Genomic DNA, 24,046 nt, shown 5'->3' with positions numbered 1-24,046 from the left:
TGAGGGCTCTTGTGCTGCTGCTTCTTACCTTCACCTTCCTCTTCATCTTCTTCTTTGCCATCTTTCCTTTCATCTTTTTCAACTTACTCTATATCATGATTGTCATCTTTTCTCTTTACTGACCTGTTTTTAATGTTTTGAATGATCATATTCCTCATTATCAACTTAATCTTTCTGTATGGTTCTCCTGTGTAGGGCAAGAGAGATGTGTGTGTGAGATCTCGGTGTGGGAGGTTTGTTTGTGCACAAGTGTCAGTGTTGTTGTGTTTGAGTGTGAGAGTGTGTACTATAATGTGCGACTCAGTGAATGTGTTGGATGAATGTGTGTGTCTCAGTGGATTTGTGTTTCGCAGTGTGAGTTTGTAACTCATTGTGTTCTTGTATCCCTCTGTTTCAGTGTGTCTTGTCTCCTGTTGTTCTGTGCAGTGTGGGGTAGCCCTGTGGAAAAAGGAAGGAAGGATGTGTTTGAGGTCTTTGAGAGGACATGTGCAGGGGAAGATAGTGCAATAGGAATTATCTATGTGCAGTAGACTAAGAACCACACTAATAAACTTCCCCATAGTATTTCCTGGCTGTTGGACTTATTCAAGTCACGGTCAATCGCTACTGCTCAGAAATGTGTTAGCTGATCACTTTGTTTTAGTTAGTTCACTTTGCCTGTCCGTCCGTCAGTGTGTCAGTCAGCCGGTCAGTGTGTCACTCAGTTAGTGAGTCAGTGGGTTATTCAGCTGTCTTGGTAGCTACTCAGACTTCCCAGTCTTTCTGTGTGAAGAGAGAGCAACACTCTCACAGTCGGAGAAGAAACAGATGTTCTAGCGTTGCATCCGTTTACCCTCATTTCCTGGGCGGAGAGTTTCTGGCTCTTTTAGAGCAGCAACAGGAACGAGAAAAATTAAATAGAGGGAGGGAGGGTATGGAACAGCCCTCACTAATCATTTTGTCACTAGCAAGCTCTGACAAGCAGAAGTAGTTGAGGAGAGAGAGAGAGCGTGAACAGAAAAAGAAAAGTGGCTGAAAGAGAAAGGTTCCGAGCTCTTAACAGAGAGACAGGGAGCTGATAAACGGGGGGAAATCAGTTAAAGAGACGAAAAACAGACAAATCGGGACACAGAGTGAGAAAGAAAGACTACGTTCGGATCAAAACTTTTAATAGAGGAGCTCCGAATGAGCACTTACTACAGCTAGCACTACAACTCCTGCTGAGACACACAGACTGGTTTGAGCTGCTTGATTTTCATACTCTGTTCTTTTCAAATGTTTGTGCTTTAACGTCTTAAGGTTTATTTTCAAGAAATTCCCTTTAAATATTTGTTTCACCTTTTTTGCCTTGAAACGGCTCCTCTGTTTGTTTGTTGAGTTTTAGTTTTGGAAAGAGCACGTTCGGCTTGGTTGGGAAGGAAGGGAGTAGTTTCTTTTGCCTTCTTCCAGTTGCTTTAATATTTATAATAAGGTCCAGACGAGGAAAGGTGGGGGAGGTGGTACGTTGGGTTTGAATTGAGAGGTGCTCTGGGCTCTGGCTGCTGTGTCAGAGGGGTGCCTTGCTGTTACTGCTGCTTTTTTCCAGGCACATTATTCGGCTTCCTCTGGGCTGCCTTCTCCTACGCTCTGTAACACCTCATCCCCTCTGGGCTCCTCTCACACTCTCTCTCGGCGCATACTACAGGGAAGAACTGTTATTTTGGAAAAAAACAGACTTTATTTTTAAGCCTCTGCGTTTTGTTTTGAAGCAGTATTGAAACTGCTGATAGTGAAATGAGGAGTACCAGTTTCCTTTAGATACATTACAAATTTTTAGCTTATTGAGCTTTTATATATATAAATGTATTTATGGTCTTTTTTAATTTATTAATACCAATTCCCCCCCCCCACTGTTTTAATTCAGTTGCTGGTAGCGGATTATTTATTGTCTCAGAACGTGTTCTGTATTTATTTGTTTATTTGAAAAGAACAGCTCTTCTGTGATAGTGTGCTGCGTGTGTTGGCTCTCTTGCTCTGTCCTTGTACCTTTTGGTGAGAAGGCTGGTCAGCTTTAGTATCTGCTCCTGCTGTCTGAAGCGGTCCGATCCGGAGTGTCACCGGCAAGGCAAGCTAACAGATCTGTCTCAGGAAGTCCGGGTCATCTGAGAGTACTTCTGTTTTCTTCTTTACCGCTTCAACTTGATCGTGGAGAGGAGGAGGGGAGTCACAGCAAGAAGGAAGGAAGTAGATAAAGAGAGACTCTAAAACGAACGAAGATAGAATTAGCAGTGGTCGGGGTTAAAAAACGAAAAGGATGAAGGGACAGAGAGTCGACAAGCGTGAGGGACAGAGAGCTTGAAGCCAAGAATACAGAGAATAAAGATTGGGGACGAAGAGACGAAAGCAGAGAAGGGAGACCCCAAGTTTCCAGGCGGGGAGACCAGAGCTGAGCCCCCTCTCCAGTGCAGCCCAGCTGTGGAGAGAGACGGCTTTTCATAAAGGAGGCCACAGAGGTAAGACTGCCTTCTCCGATCGTCACAGGCAGAGAGGTTGATGCTGAGGACACCTGTAGCCCTAAAATCCTGCATTGTCACCTCTGCTGAGACAGGGAGGCTTGTGGCAACGTGCTGTCAGGCTTGTCAAAGAGGGGTAGTCTCCTCCCTTGCCTTGAGACACGGGAGTTCTCTTATGTGGGGCAGTAGCACTGGACGCTTTTAGAGGGCAGTCCAACCACCACACAGAGCCTGAAGATAACTCAACGAGACTTCATCCGTTTAATTCCTCCACCATCTCAACGTGCTGGACAACCGAGGGCTGTGTAACAGGACCGCCAGAGCACAACAGGACATCAATCAAGCAGTTTGTAGCCGGCTAGACTGACACTCAAACATTTAATTAATACACAGGTTACATATACCAGAGCAGGATTTCCATAAACCTGCGTTGTGCTTGAGTAAAAGACAGCGAGGACACTGTCGGTACGTTGGGGCGCTTGTTCTGGTCACCATGAGATCGGACCGCTTGTTGTTCCTGGGCCTGTGGTTGCTAGGCAGCCTGAGCCAGGTCTTCCCCCTGTCGACCTGCAAGCCGCTGGACCTGGAGCTGGCGAAGCGCAAGCGCATCGAGGCGATCCGGGGGCAGATCCTGAGCAAGCTGCGCATGTCTCGCGAGCCCAAGGAGGAGGACCCCCCCCTGGAGCCCGAGCCGGAGGTGCTGTCGGTGTACAACAGCACCAAGGAGCTGAGTGAGGAGCAGGCCCGCCAGGCTGAGACCAGCCCGGCGGCCCAGCACGGGGAGCAGGAGGAGTATTTCGGCAAGGAGGTGCACAAGTTCATCATGAAGAACAGTGAGTACTACACGAGCGAGCACCTCGGGACACACACACGCACTGACACCGGGACACTCGCATCTTTATTGCGTTTGTTGTCCTAGTAGATGTATTTTTATATTCAGCCCTTCTCTTTTAAATCTTTATATCCCACTTTTTCTTGGTGGCTTGGTTTGTGGTCGTGTTGCTTTTAAAATCTGTACCTACTAATTAGCTAACAGGTTTCCCCCTACCATGACACTGTGCTCTTGTGCTTAGATGACATCCCAATGATAATTATAAATTGGTTCTTTACTATAAGAGTATCTTGGGCAGACAGTCCCTAACCTTGAGTCCTCCAGGAATGAGAATGAAAGCTTGGTCAACTGGCACCAGTATTGATAATCATTCTTCTCTTTGGGTACAACAGCTGACTGGAATAAAGTCTTTGGGTTCTGAGGCGCAGCTGTAATCTGGTGAGAGTCTGTTAGAAGGAGGAATAGTTCTGGTGGCAGGTGAGACAGCAGAGTTTTGAAGTCATAACCTCCGGTCATTGGAGATGCACACCTTTACTCTGGCCCGTAACTGTGGCCCTGGGCACCTTGCGTCTTCTCCCTGGCCTGTATCTGGGATGCAGGACATGTGCCACCTTCTCTCCTCCCCGTCTGTAAGACACCATTTGTCATACACTTTTGCTCCCGCCCATATCTGGAACGCTGAGCAGGGATCATTTTTAGTTTTGTGGTTTGTTTCGTTTTTAGCGATTTGGATGAGTTCCTCTTTTAGCTTTTTCTGCGGTGTTCATGCTAGTGTGTGCTGATGTAGGACACAGACCTCATGCTGTCTCAGTCCTGGTTTGTGAAGGGAAAGGCCCTCTTGTTTCTCTAGTCATGTCTCCAGGCTGTTGTACACAATTGTTGGGCAGCAACAGACACTAATATGTCAACGGTCTTTGTTGGCAAGCAGTACTGCACTGTTCCGCTAGTATCCATGGCGTTTTTATGGCTGGGATGTTTGTGTTGGCTCATTATAGTGTTGAGTCTCCAGGTGTGAGGTGAACGTCTGTCTCTCTGTGGCTGTCTACCTGTTTGAGTGTCTTCCTGTGTGTGTGACACTTGTCCGCACAAGAGCCTCCTGATAAGCATGATGGGACGATGTCCCCACAATGTCAGTGGTTATGTTTTACGAACCAAGTGGCTTCTTCTTCTAAACATACAAGCACCAAAACATGTTCGTTTCAGGTCTGCTTTCACCCTGTGTGGAGTTTCGTTTGAATAGAGTGTCGATTTCTTAGTAGGACTAGAAGGAGAGGCAAGTGGAAGTCCCCACAAAGACAGGAACACAGCGTATATCTGCGCATGTGACAGTGTGTGGGCATCCATTGATATCAGTGTGTGTGTCTGTTTTGTACATCGTTAGGCCCATGTGATTTAGGTTTACTGACACACAGCAGCTGTACAGCAGGGAGGAAATTAACAGTAGACTTGTTCCACACACCCACTCTTATACCTCCCCTCCCCCATCCCCACCTCTATGTCTGTCTGTCCTTCTCTCCCTTCCCCCATTTCACTAACAGAATCCTGTTCTTTGTGTCATTCAGACAGCCTTCTGTATTCAGAGACTGTGGAGAGAGGAGAGGAACTCTCTGGACTGAAACTTAATAACAAAAAAAGAAAAAAGAAACACTGAATGTGGAGTAAAAGAGGGTCAGATGTAAAGAGATGTGTGTGTGTGAGGGAGAGATGCCCCCCTCCCTCTCTTCCTCCCACTTTCCCTCATTCTCAGGGCCAGAGTGCCGGGGGGTTTTCCTGTAACTGGATCTCTGTACTCACCACAGAGCAACAGCCACAGCCCCTCTCACTCCCTCTCGCCTCTACCTGCATGTCAGTGTGTCAGTCAGACAGGCAGCATGTCAGTCAGCCAGTGTGTCAGACAGACAGCGTGGAGGTCAGTATCTCAGTCAGCCAGTGTGTCAGACAGACAGCATGTCAGTCAGCCAGTGTGTCAGACGGACAGCGTAGAGGTCAGTATCTCAGTCAGCCAGTGTGTCAGACAGACAGCATGTCAGTCAGCCAGTGTGTCAGACGGACAGCATGGAGGTCAGTATCTCAGTCAGCCGGTGTGTCAGACAGACAGCATGTCAGTCAGCCAGTGTGTCAGACGGACAGCGTGGAGGTGAGTATCTCAGTCAGCCAGTGTGTCAGACGGACAACGTGGAGGTCAGTATCTCAGTCAGCCAGTGTGTCAGACGGACAGCGTGGAGGTGAGTATCTCAGTCAGCCAGTGTGTCAGACGGACAACGTGGAGGTCAGTGACGTGGGGGAGGTGACTGAGTATCTCAGTCAGACAGACAGCATGGAGGTCAGTATCTCAGTCAGCCAGTGTGTCAATCAGTCAGTGTATCGGGAAGGAAGACGGCAGTGAGGCAGGCACTTCTATTTCTGGAGAGGAGCTGGGCTCAGTGACTCCGGATAGTTATATATAGCGCTCTGGAGGAAGTCAGGTCCACTATCACAGCTTCACACATCTCTGTGTGCAAACCTCCCAGGCTTCCTACAGAGGAAAGAGAGATGAGGGGATCTATGGTCCAGGGTTTGTGTCTTCAGGTTTTACAATTCAACATTGTCAAAGTCAAAGACAAATGCACTCATGGCTCAAAACTGAAGAAGACTCAACCCTGTGTGATAATGATATATATCTGTGTGTAGCGCATATCCCTTTCATACCCTATAACCCAGGGACATGTGCTTCTCTGTGGGGATCTAAATGGTAGGACAGGTACTGAGCGTGAGTAAGTACATAGGGAAACAGCCATGTATGTGGATGGTACCACATATCCACCACAATGCAGAGTAGTAACTATGACTGTGTGTTGAATGGGCATGAGAACTGTCTTGGATCTGTACAATATTCATAGCAGGATCAGAAGGGGCTCTTCAGGTTGGTTCACCTATTGTTCAGTTGTTGGGCCAAGAGTAGTAGTTTGTGCCATCACTGACATGGACTCCTCTTTTATTAGTGCATTCACTGCCAGACCAAAATATCCCTTTTGGGCTACAGTCAAAACCCTGTTTTCCTGAACAGAACCAAGGAACATACAATCACACACTACAAGCTGGAACACAGGTACAGAGATCCAGACAACCTAGGAGTACACAAACACACCTTGTAAACCATACTTTTTGGATGGCACAGAAGAGCAGCACAAACATACCAAAGCAACCAGTTCTACCGGAATGGCAAATCCTATTTACCACAGACAACACCTGCACGACATGATAGGTGAATTAATGTTTAACATTAATGAAATATTCCAAAGAGCATCAATTAAGGCACTCATTAAGAATTCAGTCCAAAGTTAAAAGAAAACCTGTTTGACAATGATTGTAAAAATAAACGGAAAAAGGAAAAAATCAAATCGGAAACCTCATCATCCACACAGCTCCGATTTATGCCTCGGGTACTGTGAGACTTTTAAATATTACAAACAAACTCTGAAAGTCACAAAATGAAAACACATCTACATAACCCTCACTCTGGAGATTCAGTAAATCAAAATCAGGTCTGGGAAATGTGGAATAGTTTAAGCACAACAGAGCCTCAGGAAACACAGCAAAATACAGAATGGAAATATTTGGGAAAAACTGCTTTGGAAACCTTTATGAAACAAAATCCACACAGAGGTTTCCAATCTTGACATATTGTCATTCAGGAAAAACTAAAAATGCTTCAGCCGTGAATTAAAAACAACCAAAATTTGCACAGCAGTCACCTTGCAAGCGCTCACAGAGAAACCCCTTCAGTCTCAATAGCATCAGAACCGAGATGCTCAAACACAGCAGCGTTGAGCTGCAAGAGGCCCTGCTTAAGATACTGAACCTCAGTGCCGAATTTCCTAATAGGCCTACGAAATGTTTAGGGCCTACGAAGGAGAGAAACACTAGTGACTAACGAAAAACGGGTTGAAACTACATGCTTGCGATCGACTCTAGGTGCTCCAAATCAATAACCCTACGGTATCTAGCGGCTGTTCTAGAAACTAGAAGTATCGAAGTGATGGTCGCTCGACTCAATCACGCAGTTTAGCATGAGAATAGTTTAAAGTGCATCATGTCAATCGACGTCATTCAGTTGGCGTTCACCCCTCTTTTTGCACATTTCGGAGTGAAAGTGCCTAGGGCCTACGAACCCCAAAATCCCGTCTGTTGAGCTTGGCACTGTGCGCAGCTAAGCCCCTGACGTCTGGGACCTTTTATCTCTTTAGCAAATTTACAAAGAGGAGATAAAACCATCCCCATTCACTTCTAAGGCATGTGGAAACGGAGGAATGTGGTGAAGGTGTTTTCGAGTATTATCAATACCGAAAAGACTGGCCTTCAGTACTGAGCACAGGATCCTGAGACACTGGGAGTCAGATTGACTTCCTTCCAAAACACTACATTACTGGCCACATTTAGCCCTTACACACCCTTATTAATAAATACATCTTTTAAAAAAATAAGGGCAAGGTATTTTGCTGAATTCAAATAAAGCATTTGATTCTGTTATGTACAAATGTTTATATTTCAAAATTCTCCAGAGCTGTTTTAGGGAGTAACGTACATGGCGTTGTTGATCTGTTGAAAGAGCAAGTTCTTTAAAAGTGGGTGGGGCGTGAGTCTGGGCTGTAGTCAGAGTCCATGGCTGTCTAATGTCTACTGTACTGTATGTTATTGCAGTAACAACTGCCCCAGGGCTCAGTCTGTACAACATTTAAGTTAAAATCCTGCACAGATGAGCTGTGTCATCCGACAGAGCAGAGGCTGGAGCAGAACTGTCAGCCCCAGCCAGTCAATTTAAAACAAAAATCAGGTCAACTTCCCAGAACTCAGGAAAGTGGGGTCTGTTTCACTCTTGGCAACACTGTCTTAGCACATGAGTTACAACCTGTAGGGACTGTAGATTGTGGATTGTCTTATCCAGCACCTTGAGTTATATGGAAGTGAGGTGCAGTTTCTCTCAGTCAGCAAAACTGTACACAGTGGGATAAACGCCCAGGTACGGAAAACACTAATCCCCACATGCAGGACTGAATTAGGCCTGTATTCCCTTCTTGGCTGCTCATCACCTTCATTGAAAAAGAGTCTCAAAGGTCTGGATGTATATTTGAAAAAAACTCCCCCAGACTTTTGTAATCCAAGGGCCTGCAAGGGACCCAGGATCTCAGCCCAGAGGAAGGTCCCCTTGGCCACCTGGCCCTGAAGCTCACTGCACACTAAAACTGAGCACCTGCAGGACAGCACCAGTCAAACACACTGAAGTCGGAGTTAACCACAGTCCACGGCAGATCAGACACCTTGCAGAGAAGCAGAGAAGGCTAGAGTAACAGTAGAACGAAGAGGGAGACAAACAGGGAGCAAGGCTGTGATGTGTCAGTGTTTTATCTCCCTGCGTCTGTCTGTGTTTGTTTAGTATAAGCACACTGTTTCTTCATCCCTTAAAATGGATTCATTAATCCTATAATAATTTGACTTTACTGAAGTGAAGGGTGGTGCACATTCTGTGGAAATACATGTGGTTAATACATGCTTAAATAGGTAGAAACAGTAATTATTGGTTTAACTGCGCTACAACAAAGCCTTCAGGAGGTGTGTTAGAGTAATTAATCAAACGAGCTTTGATCTGACAATTGAGCCATTTACTTTGTTTTTTGTTTCCTACACTCTTGAAGAGTGTGTGTCAGTCATTATGCTGCTGCTTCATCCAGGAACATGTGCTGTTGTGTTGCATTGCCCTGCAAGCGAATTGTGAAGCCTTCCCTTGTCTTAAGGCACCTAGCTTGTGCTCTCAGTGTTTCCACTCCGGGTCCTCCCCAGTTATATTATGGTCTGATGAGCTCAGTCCTCTCTGGCCCTTGTACTGCTGTCAGGGAGGAATAAAGAACAGTGTGTCTGAGCTGTTTGGCATTTAACGCATTGCGAGCTGCACAGGTCTTATAGGGAGTAGAGCATCTCTCTCTGGCAACACTGCAAGATCACAGGTGTGATCATCTTAGCAGATCATAAGGGCTGCTTTAGCACAGCTAGCCTGGCCCACCCAACCTCAGCATCACCAGTGACCTCAGTACTAAAGGGTTGCAATATGATACAGGCTGCACTGCACTGGACCAATGGTCTCTGGACTATAGGGTTACAATATGACACAGACTGGACCAGTGATCTCTGGACTGTAGGGTTACAATATGACACAGACTGGACCAGTGATCTCTGGACTATAGGGTTACAATATGACACAGACTGGACCAGTGATCTCTGGACTGTAGGGTTACAATATGACACAGACTGGACCAGTGATCTCTGGACTGTAGGGTTACAATATGACACAGATTGGACCAGTGATCTCTGGACTATAGGGTTACAATATGACACAGACTGGACCAATGGTCTCTGGACTGTAGAGTTACAATATGACACAGACTGGACCAGTGATCTCTGGACTGTAGGGTTACAATATGACACAGACTGGACCAGTGATCTCTGGACTATAGGGTTACAATATGACACAGCACAGACTGGACCAGTGGGGCTATAATGATTACAGTGATTATAGGGACTACAGTGGATCACTGGACTAAGGGGCTACAAGATGATAAAACCCAGATTGGATGCAGCAGTCTCAACCCTGGACCTTGGCCCCAGTCTGGGCTGTGTCATATTATAATCCTAATTAATATCCCTGTACTATAAAGGAAGCGGGCAGTGTAAGGCAGTAAGTCTCTGAACTCATGACTGGTGGGTTGTGGGTTCGAGTCCCCTCTGTGGTCCTAATGCTGTACCTTGAGAGAGTTACTTTACCCCAGTGTCTTTAGTCCACCCAAGGGGGACCACCATTGCTGGGGGTAGTTCCTGTGATTGAGTGGTGTCTCATCTAGAAGGGGGTGTCATGTGCTTTCTCTTCCACTTAAGGCCATGGACACCAGGATGAGCTCTGGCCCAATGATCTCATGTAGCGTAAATATGGAAATGACTTACCCTGCCTCCTATAGTGTACTGTCACTTGCTTCACTGTACAATAGTGTATTGTAGGTTACTATACAGTAATGTACTGCAGTCTGCTTCAGTGTACAATAGCGTACTGTAGATTACTTCAGTGTAAAGTAGTGTTCTGTAGATTACTGTACAATAGCGTACTCTAGATTACTATACAGCAGTTTACTACAGTCTGCTTCATTGTACAATAGTGTACTGTAGATTGCTATACAGGAGTGTACTGCAGTTTGCTCCAGTGTGCTTCAGTGTTCTGTAGTGCACTTACTGTGTAACAGAAGGAGGAGGTATGGAGGGGCTGGGGTGGAGGCAAACCTGTGGCCATGTGGAATCCGTCTCTCCCCAGCTGTAATTACAGAGCACAGGGGGGTGCTGCTTGCCTGTCTGAACAGCACTGAGGTTTACGAGAGAGGGAGAAGGAGGCGGAAAGAAAGAGAGAGAGAGAGGACAGAGACTGCCAGAGTAAAGAAACTACAGGGGGACGGAATGATGGCAGGGGCAGGAATTTCTTTATTCGTGTTTTTCAGATTGTAATTGTTCTTGCAGTTCCTTGAGGGAACTGTGCGGAGGGAGAGAGTGAGTGCTCAGATACTGTGACAGTAAGGACAGCACCCTTAGAAAACCTGACCACAGGAAATGTGCATGTTTTTTTCCCCTTTCTTCTGTGGTCGAGGCCGTAATGTGATTCTGCTTTGCTTTGACATAGTTTCTCACAGTGTGGATCATGATATCTGGACATACTTCACTGGATATTTCCCACATGACACTGTGCCTTTCACGTAGCATACATAAATTATTGTGTTTAGTGTCAGTCACCGTGTTACAAAAAAAAAGATCATTGCCGCTCTTGAATCGGTTCATAAAGAACAAACTTGATCATTCCCCAGTCTGGGAGCAGTGTCTGATGTAGGCAGGTTAAAGGAACTGAGCCTCTTTAGCCTTCGACAGAAAAGACTACGAAAGGACTTCATACAGGGTGTTCAAAATAGTGACAAGTTATTGACAAGGTCAGCCCATTGGGTTTCTTCAGGGCCAGCAGCACAACAGCAAGTGGAAACTGAGAGGAAGTGCACCGAGTCCTGAAAACAGGAAGTGTGTCCTTGTACACAGGAGACCCGTGGCACTGAGCCCGCTAGAAAACAGGCCCTGAGATCTGCCTAAGTGAAAAGAATAGGCAACCCCTTCTGAACTGGACAGAGACAATCTCTCCAGGTACATCAAACCCCCCCCAGATACCCTTTGAGAGATCTACCGCAGTCCATTAATGTCAAATGCAGAGTCGAGATCAGATGAGCAACAGAGCTAAATAAGCGATCTGGACAAACAATCCAAAGCAAAGAAAACACCTGGTTATGAAAATGTGGTATAACCACAGGCAAAAATTTTCAAATACCTCAAATACCTGTGCCAGATTAACATGGGAAGCAGGAGCTTGACACTGTCAGAATGAGGAAAGTGTCAAATCCGTGAGCACAAATTAGCCCTCGGATCATGTCTTGAGCAAAGTACACCTCTGTAGTGGTCTGCATCTTTGGGTAGCACACAAGCCAGGCCCTAGGACAGAGCGAGGGCGAGGGACGGGGAGGCAGGTGGAGTGGAGGACGGTGTCAGGCTGTGGCGTGTGTGTACGAAAGCTCCAGCTGGTCTGGAGGAAACAGCACAGCACACTCCTCCCCTCCCCTCAGTGTCTCGCTTCGTCTCTCCCTTCCTCGCTCTGTGTCTGTATGTAATTACTGTGGCAGGACCAGGTGTAATCTCGGTGCAGACAGGTACAGACTAGGAGAGGAGTCTGGGAACAGGCCAGACCACAGTTCCCTAAACACAGAGGGAAAAGATACCTCGCAGCATTGTAGTCTTTCTGTGCTGCTTGCCTCCTCCTCCCTCTCTGTTGCTGCTCCCTCTCTGCTCTCGTTTCACTTGAATCCAATTCAAACACTTTGTTGGCATGGCGGAGTAGTTGCAGCATTGCCAATGCACAACACCTCTCTTGACTCTCTTCCTGCTCCTCTTCCATCATGAAATGACCTGGAGTCTCTGAATCGGGAAGCCAGTCTGAGGGAAAATATCTCTCTCCTTTTCCTCTCCCTCTCTCCGCGATGCCAGACCTGTCCTGTAATTGTAGACAACTGATCGTAAGCCGTCACCCTCCTCCCACTGCACCTCCACACTCGCTCGGTTCACTGCACTCCGAAAGTAATTTGCATTTTTGTTTATCTGTTTTGCTTTGTTCCGCTGTTTCTCGTGTCTTGAAATAACTCTGGTAGCATGTTTAAGGCAGGCTGACTGGATAAGATTGATTATTGTGTAGCTCCCTGTAGTTGGTCCCCACCTGGTGGGAAAATTACACAGCTTCACATACAGCAGCTCTCCAGGTGTGCGCTGTGGCCAGCTATCTTTGTACACCACCTGTACGGGCAATTGCTATGTGATCACCAGGTGTGCAGTATATTTCCTACACGTAGGCCCTTCTGATTAAACCATACTGCTTTGCTGGACAAAGTTCATAGCAACATGCAAATCCTTATCCACACATTTGCTTCATGGGCAGACTGTAAAACTGTACTTTGCTGCACTCTGTTGTACTCTAGTGTGTACTATAGTGCAGTGTTTTCCATAGGCGTTATGTATTTATCTGTGCTATACTGCCCCGGTCTGTGTTGCACTGGCCTGAGCTGTGCAGTAGTGCATTGTTCTGTACTGCAGAAGTCTATGCCGGACATTAGTGTACAATAACAGACTGCCCCATCACCTCTCTCTCCAGATGAATCAAATCAGGGAGAAAAGAAGTACGTGAAGGAGCTGTTATTCAATACGTCGGAGATGCGGCGCAGTCTGGGGGAGGGCCGGCTGGTCACCCAGGCCGAGCTGCGGCTTTTCGTTAAGACAGTTTTCATGGAGCCTGGCAATGAGCAGCGCCTGGACCTGTACAAGGTAATACTGCACCACACCAGCACAGCTACAGACTGCACATTGACACGCCTGCACCGAGCAGCAGCTGGACCTGTACAGGGCAATACTGCACCACACCAGCACAGCTACAGACTGCACATTGACACGCCTGCACCGAGCAGCACCTGGGCCTGTACAGGGTAATACTGCACCACACCAGCACAGCTACAGACTGCACATTGACACGCCTGCACCGAGCAGCACCTGGGCCTGTACAGGGTAATACTGCACCACACCAGCACAGCTACAGACTGCACATTGACACGCCTGCACCGAGCAGCACCTGGGCCTGTACAAGGTAATACTGCACCACACCAGCACAGCTACAGACTGCACATTGACACGCCTGCACCGAGCAGCACCTGGGCCTGTACGGGGTAATACTGCACCACAGCAGCACAGCTACAGACTGCACATTGACACGCCTGCACCGAGCAGCACCTGGGCCTGTACAGGGTAATACTGCACCACACCAGCACAGCTACAGACTGCACATTGAAACGCCTGCACCGAGCAGCACCTGGGCCTGTACAGGGTAATACTGCACCACACCAGCACAGCTACAGACTGCACATTGACACCCCTGCACCGAGCAGCACCTGGGCCTGTACAGGGTAATACTGCACCACACCAGCACAGCTACAGACTGCACATTGACACGCCTGCACCGAGCAGCACCTGGACCTGTACAGGGTAATACTGCACCACACCAGCACAGCTACAGACTGCACATTGACACGCCTGCACCGAGCAACACTTGGAGCTGTACTAGTTAACAGACATACAACTACACACGGATCACTGATTTTGCCTGGAGCACTACACAATTACAGAGATATTAAACTTTACAATTACTCAACAATATAACCACACCTACGCATCTGTATAACTGTTAATTGAATTCCACTGACAGACCAGGATGTGATGTTCTACAGAGAGAAATCAACACAGCTGACAAGCTCAGTCTGTGCTTTTGCCTTTAAATACCTGAACCGTCTCAGTAGGGAGCATTTTCAAACTTCCTGCTGCATGCAGCAGCCTCAGTAGATGGGCTTGTGCCAGGTTTGGCTAGGCTGACTTATCCCCGTGGGCCAAATAAGGGGTTTTAGCGCAATTTTGTCTCTAACCAGGGGGTGTTTAAACAGCTGGCTAGCATGATGGCTCATCTCTTATGCTGACAGGGGTTTGGTGCTGGCAAGATCCAGGGTCCCCCTGATTTAGAGCAGTAACCTGGCCCTTGTTATAGCACGTGAGGTACCTGTGGGGTGTGCACCCTCTTTGGCTTAGCACTGGCCGACTGCCGGACCCCTCAATTCACATGATTCCTGTTTTGGTCCCATGCAAAACACCATAGGGGAATTCTGCCCAATTACTCCAAAGGGTGTCTGTTTCCCATCTCCAGTCCTGGGGGAGCCCTGTGCCTGCTGGTTTTCATTCCAGCCGAATGCTATAATTTTCAGAGCTAACTGCTGACTTGAATTAATCTGATCGCATTTTTTATGTTTTGTTTGACTTGCACTGAGTGCACTGAGTGTATTCAGCAATACCTGACTGTTGCCAGCACCTTTTGCATGCAGAAGTCCATGCACTCTCTCATTATTAGGAGTTGTCTGCTGTCCGCACAGTTAATTACAGGCAATCAATTCATGGCGAAAGGCCGAAAAACATTGTATCCCATTGCAGAGCTCCAGCTGGTTACATTTCAGGCAGTTCAGTAACTGGTACAGGGACGATTCAAACTTTCAAGAGTCAAAATCAGGTTTTGAAATTTTAAGATTTAAGATTTTAAGCACCAAAACCAAAAACTGAAACCTATTATCCTGTCCTGACCTGTGTCAAACCACATAATTTATTCTTATATATTACTCACATAAACAAAGAACTCGCATAAAAAAGACATAATTACTGCTTCAGACTAATAGCAATGACACAGACGTTCAGGCAGTGTCTTCTGGAAATACCATTTTACAAATCATATTTGAGGTTTTTTTTTTCTTAGTAATTTGTCATGTTTATATATCTTCTGTGTAGTTAAGATTTTCCTGTTAACTGTAATCATTTTGCTTACATCTTTTCCCGTATGTGAAGTTTTTACATTTTTCTTCGTGCTACAGTATTAATCATATTCCGTGAGATGTTTTTTTAAAGATTGCTCAGTCTGGATAAAGGCATCTGCCAAATACATTAAGAACAGCAAAAATATTCTTAAAATATGTGTTCAGCTTTAAAACCTCCCATTTCAGGGGTGCGTAATTGCAACCTGCTTTTTTAGCTTTTCTAAATGACTCCTAAAGCACAGCTGGATTGTAAAACTGGTTCTGTTGATCATAGTCTAAATAAATTTCATTTTTAGTGTTTATTTGCTTAGCAAACACCCTTATCCTGGATGACTTAAGTTAAGAACAATTTAAATACAATATAGAAAAATACAGTAATATCATACTGGTACAATATTACTGAAGTTAATATTACATTTAATAACACATTTAATATTGTCAAGCTATGATATACGTATTGTTAAGCTATTAATGAATGTTAATATCATTCTTAACAACATATTAATTACAAAACAGATGCAGAAAAATCTGGAGGTTCTGGCCTCACTGCTCTTCGCCGGCCTGTGGCACAAATCACAGCAGACAACTGCACCCACTTCATTAGTAACCCTAGCAACAAATTAGTAATTTCACATGATTGATACACACTCATAGGATTGAAATTAAATTATCAAGCCCTGTTTACATGTCGTTTTTAAGACGGGAATACTATAGGGCACCATGCCAATAACTAGACATAATTCTGCCAAGTTGGACTTATAATGAACACTGCTCAGATTTCGTAAACTTTGAGTGTTAAGATTAAATGTACAATCATCGGTTTAATCAAAAGAAAAATGAATGTTTTGTTATCCCCATAAACATTGCAAACTCTGACATTACTGGTGTTGCCCAGACATTATTCCAGCCCAATGCCCTGTGGTTTTGTATAACCAGATCTCTTCAAGAGAACATGCTTCCTCTCCTCCAGTTCATGAGGATCTGTGCAGGGCTCAGTTTTCATCAGACAGCTGTTCCGGAAAGACCAGCCAACTTTGCCAGAGATGGGCTCCAGGGTGCTGTTACCCCCAGTAGAATAATCTCTCTTTAAACTCAGATTACATCTCATTCATTTTAACAGTCCCTCTCTGTGCATCTCTCTCCCTCTCCATCTTCCTGCCTGTCCCTTTTCTCTCAGTGCAAGGGGAACAAAACTCACTACCTGAACTCACGCACCGTGTCGAAAGCATCACAGGATACATGGCTGTCCTTCGACGTGACGGAGACTGTCCGGGAGTGGCTGGCACTGTCTGGTCAGTCTCTGTAACAATAAGTACTACTGTTGTACAGTAGAGCTGTGTGCTAGCAGTGCTGTGTGTTGTGTAGCGATACAATTGTGTATTTATATTAATCTGTGCTGTGTAGTGGTGATATTGTATATTATGTAATAATGCTGTTGTCTTCTTGTTGGTATATATTGTCTTGAAGCTGATTGGCGTCCATGTTTTGTAACAGTGTGTGCAGTAATGCTGATGTATGTATAGTAATATGGTTGTGTGTTCTGTAGTAGTATTGTTTTGCTGTGTAGTAACATAGTTGTGTGTGGTCTGTTGTGTAGAAGAGGAGCAGAAATTGGAGCTGACACTGTTCTGCGGGTGTAACACTGACAATCCAGAGTTCCAGTTCTCTATCTTAGGTAAGAACGACCATCTATTACAGCAATTCTTTCCACTTCCTCTGCACCTCCTCCCCTTCTCCTCTCCTTCCCTCTCTGTATTATTCCTGCTCAGACTGTCTCCCACAGATTTTCTGATGTCTCACTGACGTCTTTTTCTGTCTGTCTCTCCCTGCTCTGTTTCCCACTCGCACTGTTATGGTTGAAATATATAGTGTGCATCACAGCATTTAAATGTATACTATATATACAGCATTTAAATTATACGGTGTAGAATTGTATGTTTTTACGACATTTGTTGTAACATTGCCTTCCTTTGTTGTCTTTCTCTGCCTGTGGGTCTTACTGTTTGTTGTGTGTGCTTTTGCGTATCTGTATGTATTTGCGTGTGTGATAGGCTTCGATAAGACCAGAGGGGATATGAAGATCATTTCAAAGCAAACCTCCAAGTCCCCCCATATCCTGGTGATGTCCCTCCCCCCTGACGTCTCTGGCCAGCTTCGTTCCTCTCGCCGCAAGCGGGCTGCCCAAGATGAAATCTGCTCGGAGTGAGTCACACCGCTGCTCGCCCTCTTGGTCAGGTTTCAGTTCTGTACTGGGGCACAACATGTTGCTCAGTACACATACGGGACAGGCACGGCGAGAGGCTGCGTGGAGGACAACCACAGCGGGTTTCTGACTCACTGGCAAGACACTGCTGCGACAGCTCCCTCTCTCTACTCTCTCTCTCTCTCTCTGTTCCTCGATACATCTCTCCTCTCTGTCAGAAAGATCTACAGTTTTCCCTCCTGGCACTGCAGCAGGAAGCCTCCTGTTCTGTCTGCCAGTCTGGAGGCTCACTGCTCTGCGATTCCTCTGCGTTTCTCACAGTGGGCGCCCGTCTCAGTCTCCCTGGCACTGGGTCTCCCTGTTCTCTAATAGCTGGGTACGCAGTCAGATATGCTGCGCTGTGTTAATGATGCTACGCAGGTGTCTGTGCCTCTCTCTTCCTTTCTTCTTCCTCTTCCTCCCTCTGTCCCCTCTGTTGATAATGAACCGTGTATGAGTGGTCTAATTGCTGGTTTATTCACTGACCGTGTAGGAAGATGGAAAACTGCTGTGTGCGCCCGCTGTACATTGATTTCCGCCGAGACCTGGGCTGGAAGTGGATCCATGAGCCCAAAGGCTACTATGCCAACTACTGCATGGGCTCCTGCACCTACATCTGGAATGCAGACAACAAGTACTCCCAGGTACACAACTGCACATCACTGCATAGCACTTCACAACATGCCTACAACTGGAATAGACATGGCAGATATTTCCCAGCTATAAAGCTGTAATGCAAATAAATATTTACAGGTACATAATTAACATTTTCCACTGTAGGTTTAGGGTTACGATCAGGAATCTGTTTATGTTAGGGTTAGAGCTAGTATTGGAAGCAGTGTGCATATATGCTGTGTGTGAACAGTGTGCGTGCAGAATGTCAGTTTGTCTGTGTGCTTGTACAGTGTATGAAAGTACTGTCTATGTGTATCAGTATATGTACATATGTACAGTATATGTTTCTAAGTTCAAGTTGTGTCAGTTTGTACATGTATGGTGTGAATTATTATAATCCATGTACAGTACATGTCAGTGTGTGTTAGTAAAGTCTGTGTGCATAGTGTGTGTTGGTATGGTCTATGTGTGCAGTGTGTGTTAATACAGTCTATGTATGTACAGTGTTTGTTAGTACAGTCTATGCGTGTAAGTGTGTGCTAGTAAAGTCTGTGTGCATAGTGTGTGTTAGTACAGTCTATGTGTGTATGTGATCGTAAAGTCTAAGTGTGTGTACAGTGTGTGTTAGTACAGTCTATGTGCATGTACAGTGTGTATTAGGACAGTTTATGTGTGTAAGTGTGTGCTAGTAAAGTCTCAGTGTGTGTACAGTGTTTGTTAGTACAGTCTGTGTGTATAGTGTGTGTTGGTACAGTTTGTATATGTTAATATAATCTAGGTACTGTGTTTGTAAACTGTGTGTCAGTACAGACTGTGTAATGTGTGTTGATAAAGTATGTATGTGTGTGTTAGCACAGTATAATATACTGTATGTGTAGTATAGTGTATAGTGTGTGGTACAGTTTATGCTCATTATGACTCCAGCTTGGTGTGTCTGGTGATTTCCAGTGTATGTTTGTATGACATTGTGGGGAATTCCCCACTGAAATCAGAGGAAAATAGACACACTCACTAATAACCCTGTGTTAATAGTATTAACCCTCTCTTTCAAATTTAAAATCCACAGCCTGTACTTGCCGGGCTAACTTTAGTAGTAGTGCCAAAACATTTCTGTAATACATTAAGCAATATGTCACATATAAACATTCTAAATACTCTCACTCTTGACGCACTGTACAGCCAAACATCCCTCTCTTAATGCACAGTCCAGTCTAAACCTCCTCTCTTAATGCACAGTACAGTCTAACCCCCCTCTCTTAATGTCTTAATGCACAGTACAGTCTACCCCCTTCTCTCTTAATGCACAGTACAGTCTACCCCCCCCTCTCTTAATGCCCAGTACAGTCTAACCCCCCTCTCTTAATGTCTTAATGCACAGTACAGTCTACCCCCTCCTCTCTTAATGCACAGTACAGTCTACCCCCTTCTCTCTTAATGCACAGTACAGTCTACCCCCCCCTCTCTTAATGCACAGTACAGTCTAAACCTCCTCTCTTAATGCACAGTACAGTCTAACCCCCCTCTCTTAATGTCTTAATGCACAGTACAGTCTAACCCCCCTCTCTTAATGCACAGTACAGTTTAGCCCCCTCTCTTAATGCACAGTACAGTTTACCCCCCCCCCCCACACACACATGCACACTGCAATCTATTCCTTCTCTCCCAGTACACACTACTGTCTAACCCCTCCCTTTCTCTCCCTGGAAGATCCTGGCCCTCTATAAACACCACAATCCTGGAGCGTCTGCCCAGCCCTGCTGTGTACCCCAGGTGCTGGAGCCTCTGCCCATCCTCTACTACGTGGGCCGGCAGCACAAGGTGGAGCAGCTTTCCAACATGATCGTCAAGACCTGCAAGTGCAGCTAGAAGTAGGGTCCTCGAACCCGAGTCTTCAGCCCCGGCCCTCACCCTCTCTCTCCAAGTCGTGGCATGGCATGTCAGCTGTTCTCTCCCTCCCCTACACAAACATCAAGACCAGCTTGTTGACCTGACAGTGAAGCTTAACCTGGGCCCTGACATCTTCTGTCTCATTCCCATGGCACTCATCTCCTCCTTTCTGCAACTTTCTCGCCATCCGTCCTGCGCTTGCAAGCTGGTACTGGGGGAGAGCGACAGTGACCAGATCAGGGAGAAGAGGAGGCATCCCCACTGCGAAGAGAGGGAGGGAGTGAGGCCTGGGGATGAGATGAATGGGGGAATCCAGTGCTGCTCTCTGGTGCATCAAAGTTCCTGTGTCCCCTCCATCCAAAAACGCTAGAGGAAGAATAATCTGGGCAACACAGGGAAATTCCAGAATTTAATTTTTTTTTGGGGGGGTAGGGGTTTGAAAATGGTATCAGAAGTTCTGCAGATGTTGAAAAATAATTTATTGCTGTTTTGTAGAATGTAGAGTGCTTTCTTCAGTGCCTTGTGTAATTTAGGAAATGGACACTGCAGAGCACTGGACTGGAGCGGATTGGATTCCGCTAAATTACACTGGACTAGATTTGACCGGGCTAATATACACTGGACTGGACTAAAGCTGACTGAACTGGGCTAAAATACACTGGACTGGACAGAACTGGGTTTAATACACTGGACGTGACTGAACTACGTTTTTATGAAATACACTGGACTGGACTCTCCTGGGTTAGATTGGACGTGACTGATTTAGACTGGACTGAGGTGGGACTACTTAATTGGAATGAACCTGTTCAGATTGGACAGAACTGGGCTCGTGTAAAATGGAATGGGCTGAATTAAGGCGTCTATTCTCAGGCCTAGTTTATTTCAAACTGAAAGCAGAACTGTACTTTGATCTCAACAGAGAAAATCCACACCAAGTGATCAATTAGAAGGACTGATCCAGCACTTACCAAAGCGCCAACTGCCAGGCATTACTATAAAAAACTGTTTTGTGTGAAGGACAATCTGATATTGCCATTTCTAAAGACACTGGTTGAGATGGGGGTTCCTTGTCGAGATCTGCGAATAATCTGAGAGGATGACATTTTGAGCCTGAAGAAGAACTGAGGCCTTTGGGAGATTAAGGAGACTGTTATGATTCAGGTCCATTAGCCCCTTTGTCTAGGTCTTTCTACATAGTCTTCTGTCCCGAACAGAAGAGATTACAGAGCTGACAGACTCAACCCGGTGGACTCCTTCATGATCAACAAGGAAACAAAGATCTGAGGGGACAAGTGGAAACTAAAAGGAAGTGCTTTGAAGACCTGCAACATGTTGGGGATCTAGAACATATTATCCAGCCATGTTATTTTCCATGATTCCTTCAGGAAGCAGCTGAACAGAATCCCCAGATCTGTTAGCTACTGGCAACCAAGGTTCAAATAGATTTCTCTTGTTTGTGACCTTGGTGTTCTAGTTTTTCTTAATTAGCAACCCAGAGCAACAGAGGTGACAGGAGAGAACGGGCACCCAGTTAATTAGAGCTCCGGGCCAGGTCATATATATTTGCTGTGCACTTCAATGCCATGTGGCAGACAGATGAGCCATCCGTCCCCAAGATCAGTGAAATTGCCCGGCTCACCTCCAGTGGTATAACCAAGAGTGCATCAACCTGTCTGAACCACTGGGCAGCACAGGACGAGTGTGGAGTTGTGCGTTCCTCCTGTGCAGTGGGCAGCTTTCCATCTGACTCACTGTGCAGAGCAGAGCAAACACTGGAGGAGATGTGCGTCTCTCGCTGACTGCACTGCAACCTCATAGGTACACAAACTAGTCCCTGGGGTCTCAACAAGGTAGAGATCCCCAGGCTGACTCACATCCATCCCAATCCTATCTGTGTCAGCATGACAGCTGTGAGCCAGCGACATAGCCCAGACCAGAAATGTCTGGACCATAGGCAGCCATTTCTAGAAGGGTTACCCCCGAGCAAGTATATCTTTAGAACTGAAATGTTTACACAAACAGTTCTTAATGCAAAGGAATCTGAAGTTTTGGAAATGGTGATATTTACTAGGATGGAATTTTGCTGTAGGCAGCAGTTGAAGGACCTGGGTTGTCCGCTGGAAAAGTTCGAGTGATGATGAGATGGCTGTCTTGTCTTCCTGTTGTCGGTGTCAGACAATCATGCTGTCACCCTGTGACTGGACTGTACATTTTTATTGTAATGATTTGTATTCACTTTGGGGTTACCAACCTCGTATGTTTCTGTCGTTTAGTTAGCTTATTGTTCCCGTGTTTGTTTAAACTTTTTTAATGATTATAATGATATTAATAATAATGATGAAAATAATCACAAGGTTTCTACTGTTGTGTTTGTCACTGTGACTTTGAAGCTGTGGGCAGAGGAAATGACCTGGAGACGAATGTGTAAGTGTGCAGTACAGACTAGACACACTGCCTCTCTGGGGTTTGTGGTCAATGGGTGTGCAATACAGACTGGACACACTCGCTCTTGGGCTCTGTGATCACACTGTCCGCTCTTTCTCACAACGTCCACGCTGTTTTTCTGACCACCTGGTCAGTCTGCCCAATCAGGCACCCTTCCCACTTCCTCCCTCTCCTTTCTGTTTCCATGTCCGTTCGGTCACCTCATCTTAAACACCACCCTCGTCTGGTTAATCACCAGATCCGCTCTGTCACCCTGTCCACGTCACAAACATCTCCTGCCCCACGAGCCTGTCTCCTCTGTCGCCCTTGTCCACGCTCTCACCCTTCTCAGAGCTGTTTCATCTAACCTTCTTAAATGTTTACGTGAGTCATACATGAAAAGGGGGGGAATGTAAATAGAAATTTCACACATTGTATAATAAATAAATAAGATGAGATGAAATCTAATTTTGAAAAGAAAAGTCAATAAAAAACAGTCCTCTGCTTCTCCAGTCCCTGGCTCCCCATATTAGTTTATTAAAGCTCTGTTAGGGGACCAGGTTAAAGAACCACAGCTAACAGATTTATCTCTGTTGCTCTTTGCAGAAGCTGCCTTATGAAGTTAGAGCAGCTGCAAACAGACATTGGCCAGATGCTAACAAATGCTTGAGAATCAATCATGAAGGGTCCGTGTGAGGCAGTGAGAGGGGGCTCTGAGAGGAAGCCACTATCTTGGCTCAAAACCCAGGCCTGGTGGTGGGGCCTTGAGCCAAGATGGCTGCCCGGTTATTGGAAATTGCTGCAGAATGAGACACAGCTGGGCTGATTGAGTCTGCTTGGGGAGAGAAAAGAGCCGTTAGGATAGGCTCTTTATGGAATCAGCCAAAGCTCTCAAGTGATCAGGAGGCTTGTAAGCCCTGCCAGGAGGAAAGAGATTCAATCTGCAGGTTCCAGCTGGGAAGGAGAGAGAGTGAGGGCTCAGCTGCTCGGGCTTCCAGCTAGAAAAGAATTTTCTACTTGGACTTGGAAGAAGAAGCAGTGAATGCTCTGCAGAGGCGCATCACAGACCCTGGATGGGCGGGTGGCTTGAGTAGCTTGCCCGCCAGACCCAATGGTATAGAAGTGAGGTGCTGAGGAAGATGAATGGCTAAGACCAGTGTTGACAGGAGGCGTGGGACTGCTGACTGGAGGAAGACTGAGTGGAGCAGTGCGGCATTGCTTGCCAAGTTACCAGCGTACCCTCTGACCACAGAAGGGCGAGCAGCAGTCTAGACAGCACAGGTTGAATCACTAGACCACCCTCTATCTTAAGAACTGCAGACAGACGGGCGAGGGGGAGAGGGGGAGAGAGGACACTGAGGACAGGAGAGGTAAGGAGAAAGAGAAGGAAACAGCAAACCGACCGCTTCTGTGTCAGGGTCTCCAGGGTTTGTTATAGAGAATGATCCCTGGCTCAACAGGATCAGCCAGGTGGAGAGAGAGGTACAAGAGAATATGTAAGAGCTCGGGGAGTGTATCTGAGTGTAGCGAAGAGAGAGAGCTGGCCATCGTGCCCCGAGTCAGAACGGATGCTCCCTGGCCA

General features: G+C 46.2%; 1 protein-coding gene across 1 annotated transcript; it reads left to right on the top strand.

Annotated features, from left to right (window-relative positions):
- The first annotated feature begins 992 nt into the window (after window positions 1–992).
- On the top strand, window positions 993–22,976 carry LOC148838608 (transforming growth factor beta-1 proprotein-like). Its single transcript, XM_088910964.1, has 7 exons — window positions 993–3,304; window positions 13,052–13,221; window positions 16,474–16,588; window positions 16,894–16,971; window positions 17,348–17,498; window positions 18,032–18,182; window positions 19,861–22,976. Exons 1-7 carry the CDS (start codon window positions 2,965–2,967, stop codon window positions 20,017–20,019), a joined length of 1,164 nt encoding a protein of 387 aa, XP_088767090.1. The 5' UTR covers window positions 993–2,964; the 3' UTR covers window positions 20,020–22,976.
- Window positions 22,977–24,046: the final 1,070 nt, after the last annotated feature.

Source organism: Atractosteus spatula, chromosome 3, assembly GCF_055471065.1.
Source record: "Atractosteus spatula isolate fAtrSpa1 chromosome 3, fAtrSpa1.hap1, whole genome shotgun sequence".
In the NCBI taxonomy this organism is placed as follows: Eukaryota; Metazoa; Chordata; class Actinopteri; order Semionotiformes; family Lepisosteidae; genus Atractosteus; species Atractosteus spatula.
Note: the sequence above shows the minus strand (reverse complement) of the source record. Positions and strands in the feature narration are given on the sequence as shown.

Bases quoted from the DNA above. Each gene is read 5' to 3' on its own strand.
- LOC148838608 (XM_088910964.1), top strand. From the start codon at position 2,965: ATGAGATCGGACCGCTTGTTGTTCCTGGGCCTGTGGTTGCTAGGCAGC. The intron at 13,222-16,473 runs GTAATACTGCAC...CTTTTCTCTCAG, and splicing joins AGCGCCTGGACCTGTACAAG to TGCAAGGGGAACAAAACTCA. The intron at 17,499-18,031 runs GTGAGTCACACC...CTGACCGTGTAG, and splicing joins CAAGATGAAATCTGCTCGGA to GAAGATGGAAAACTGCTGTG.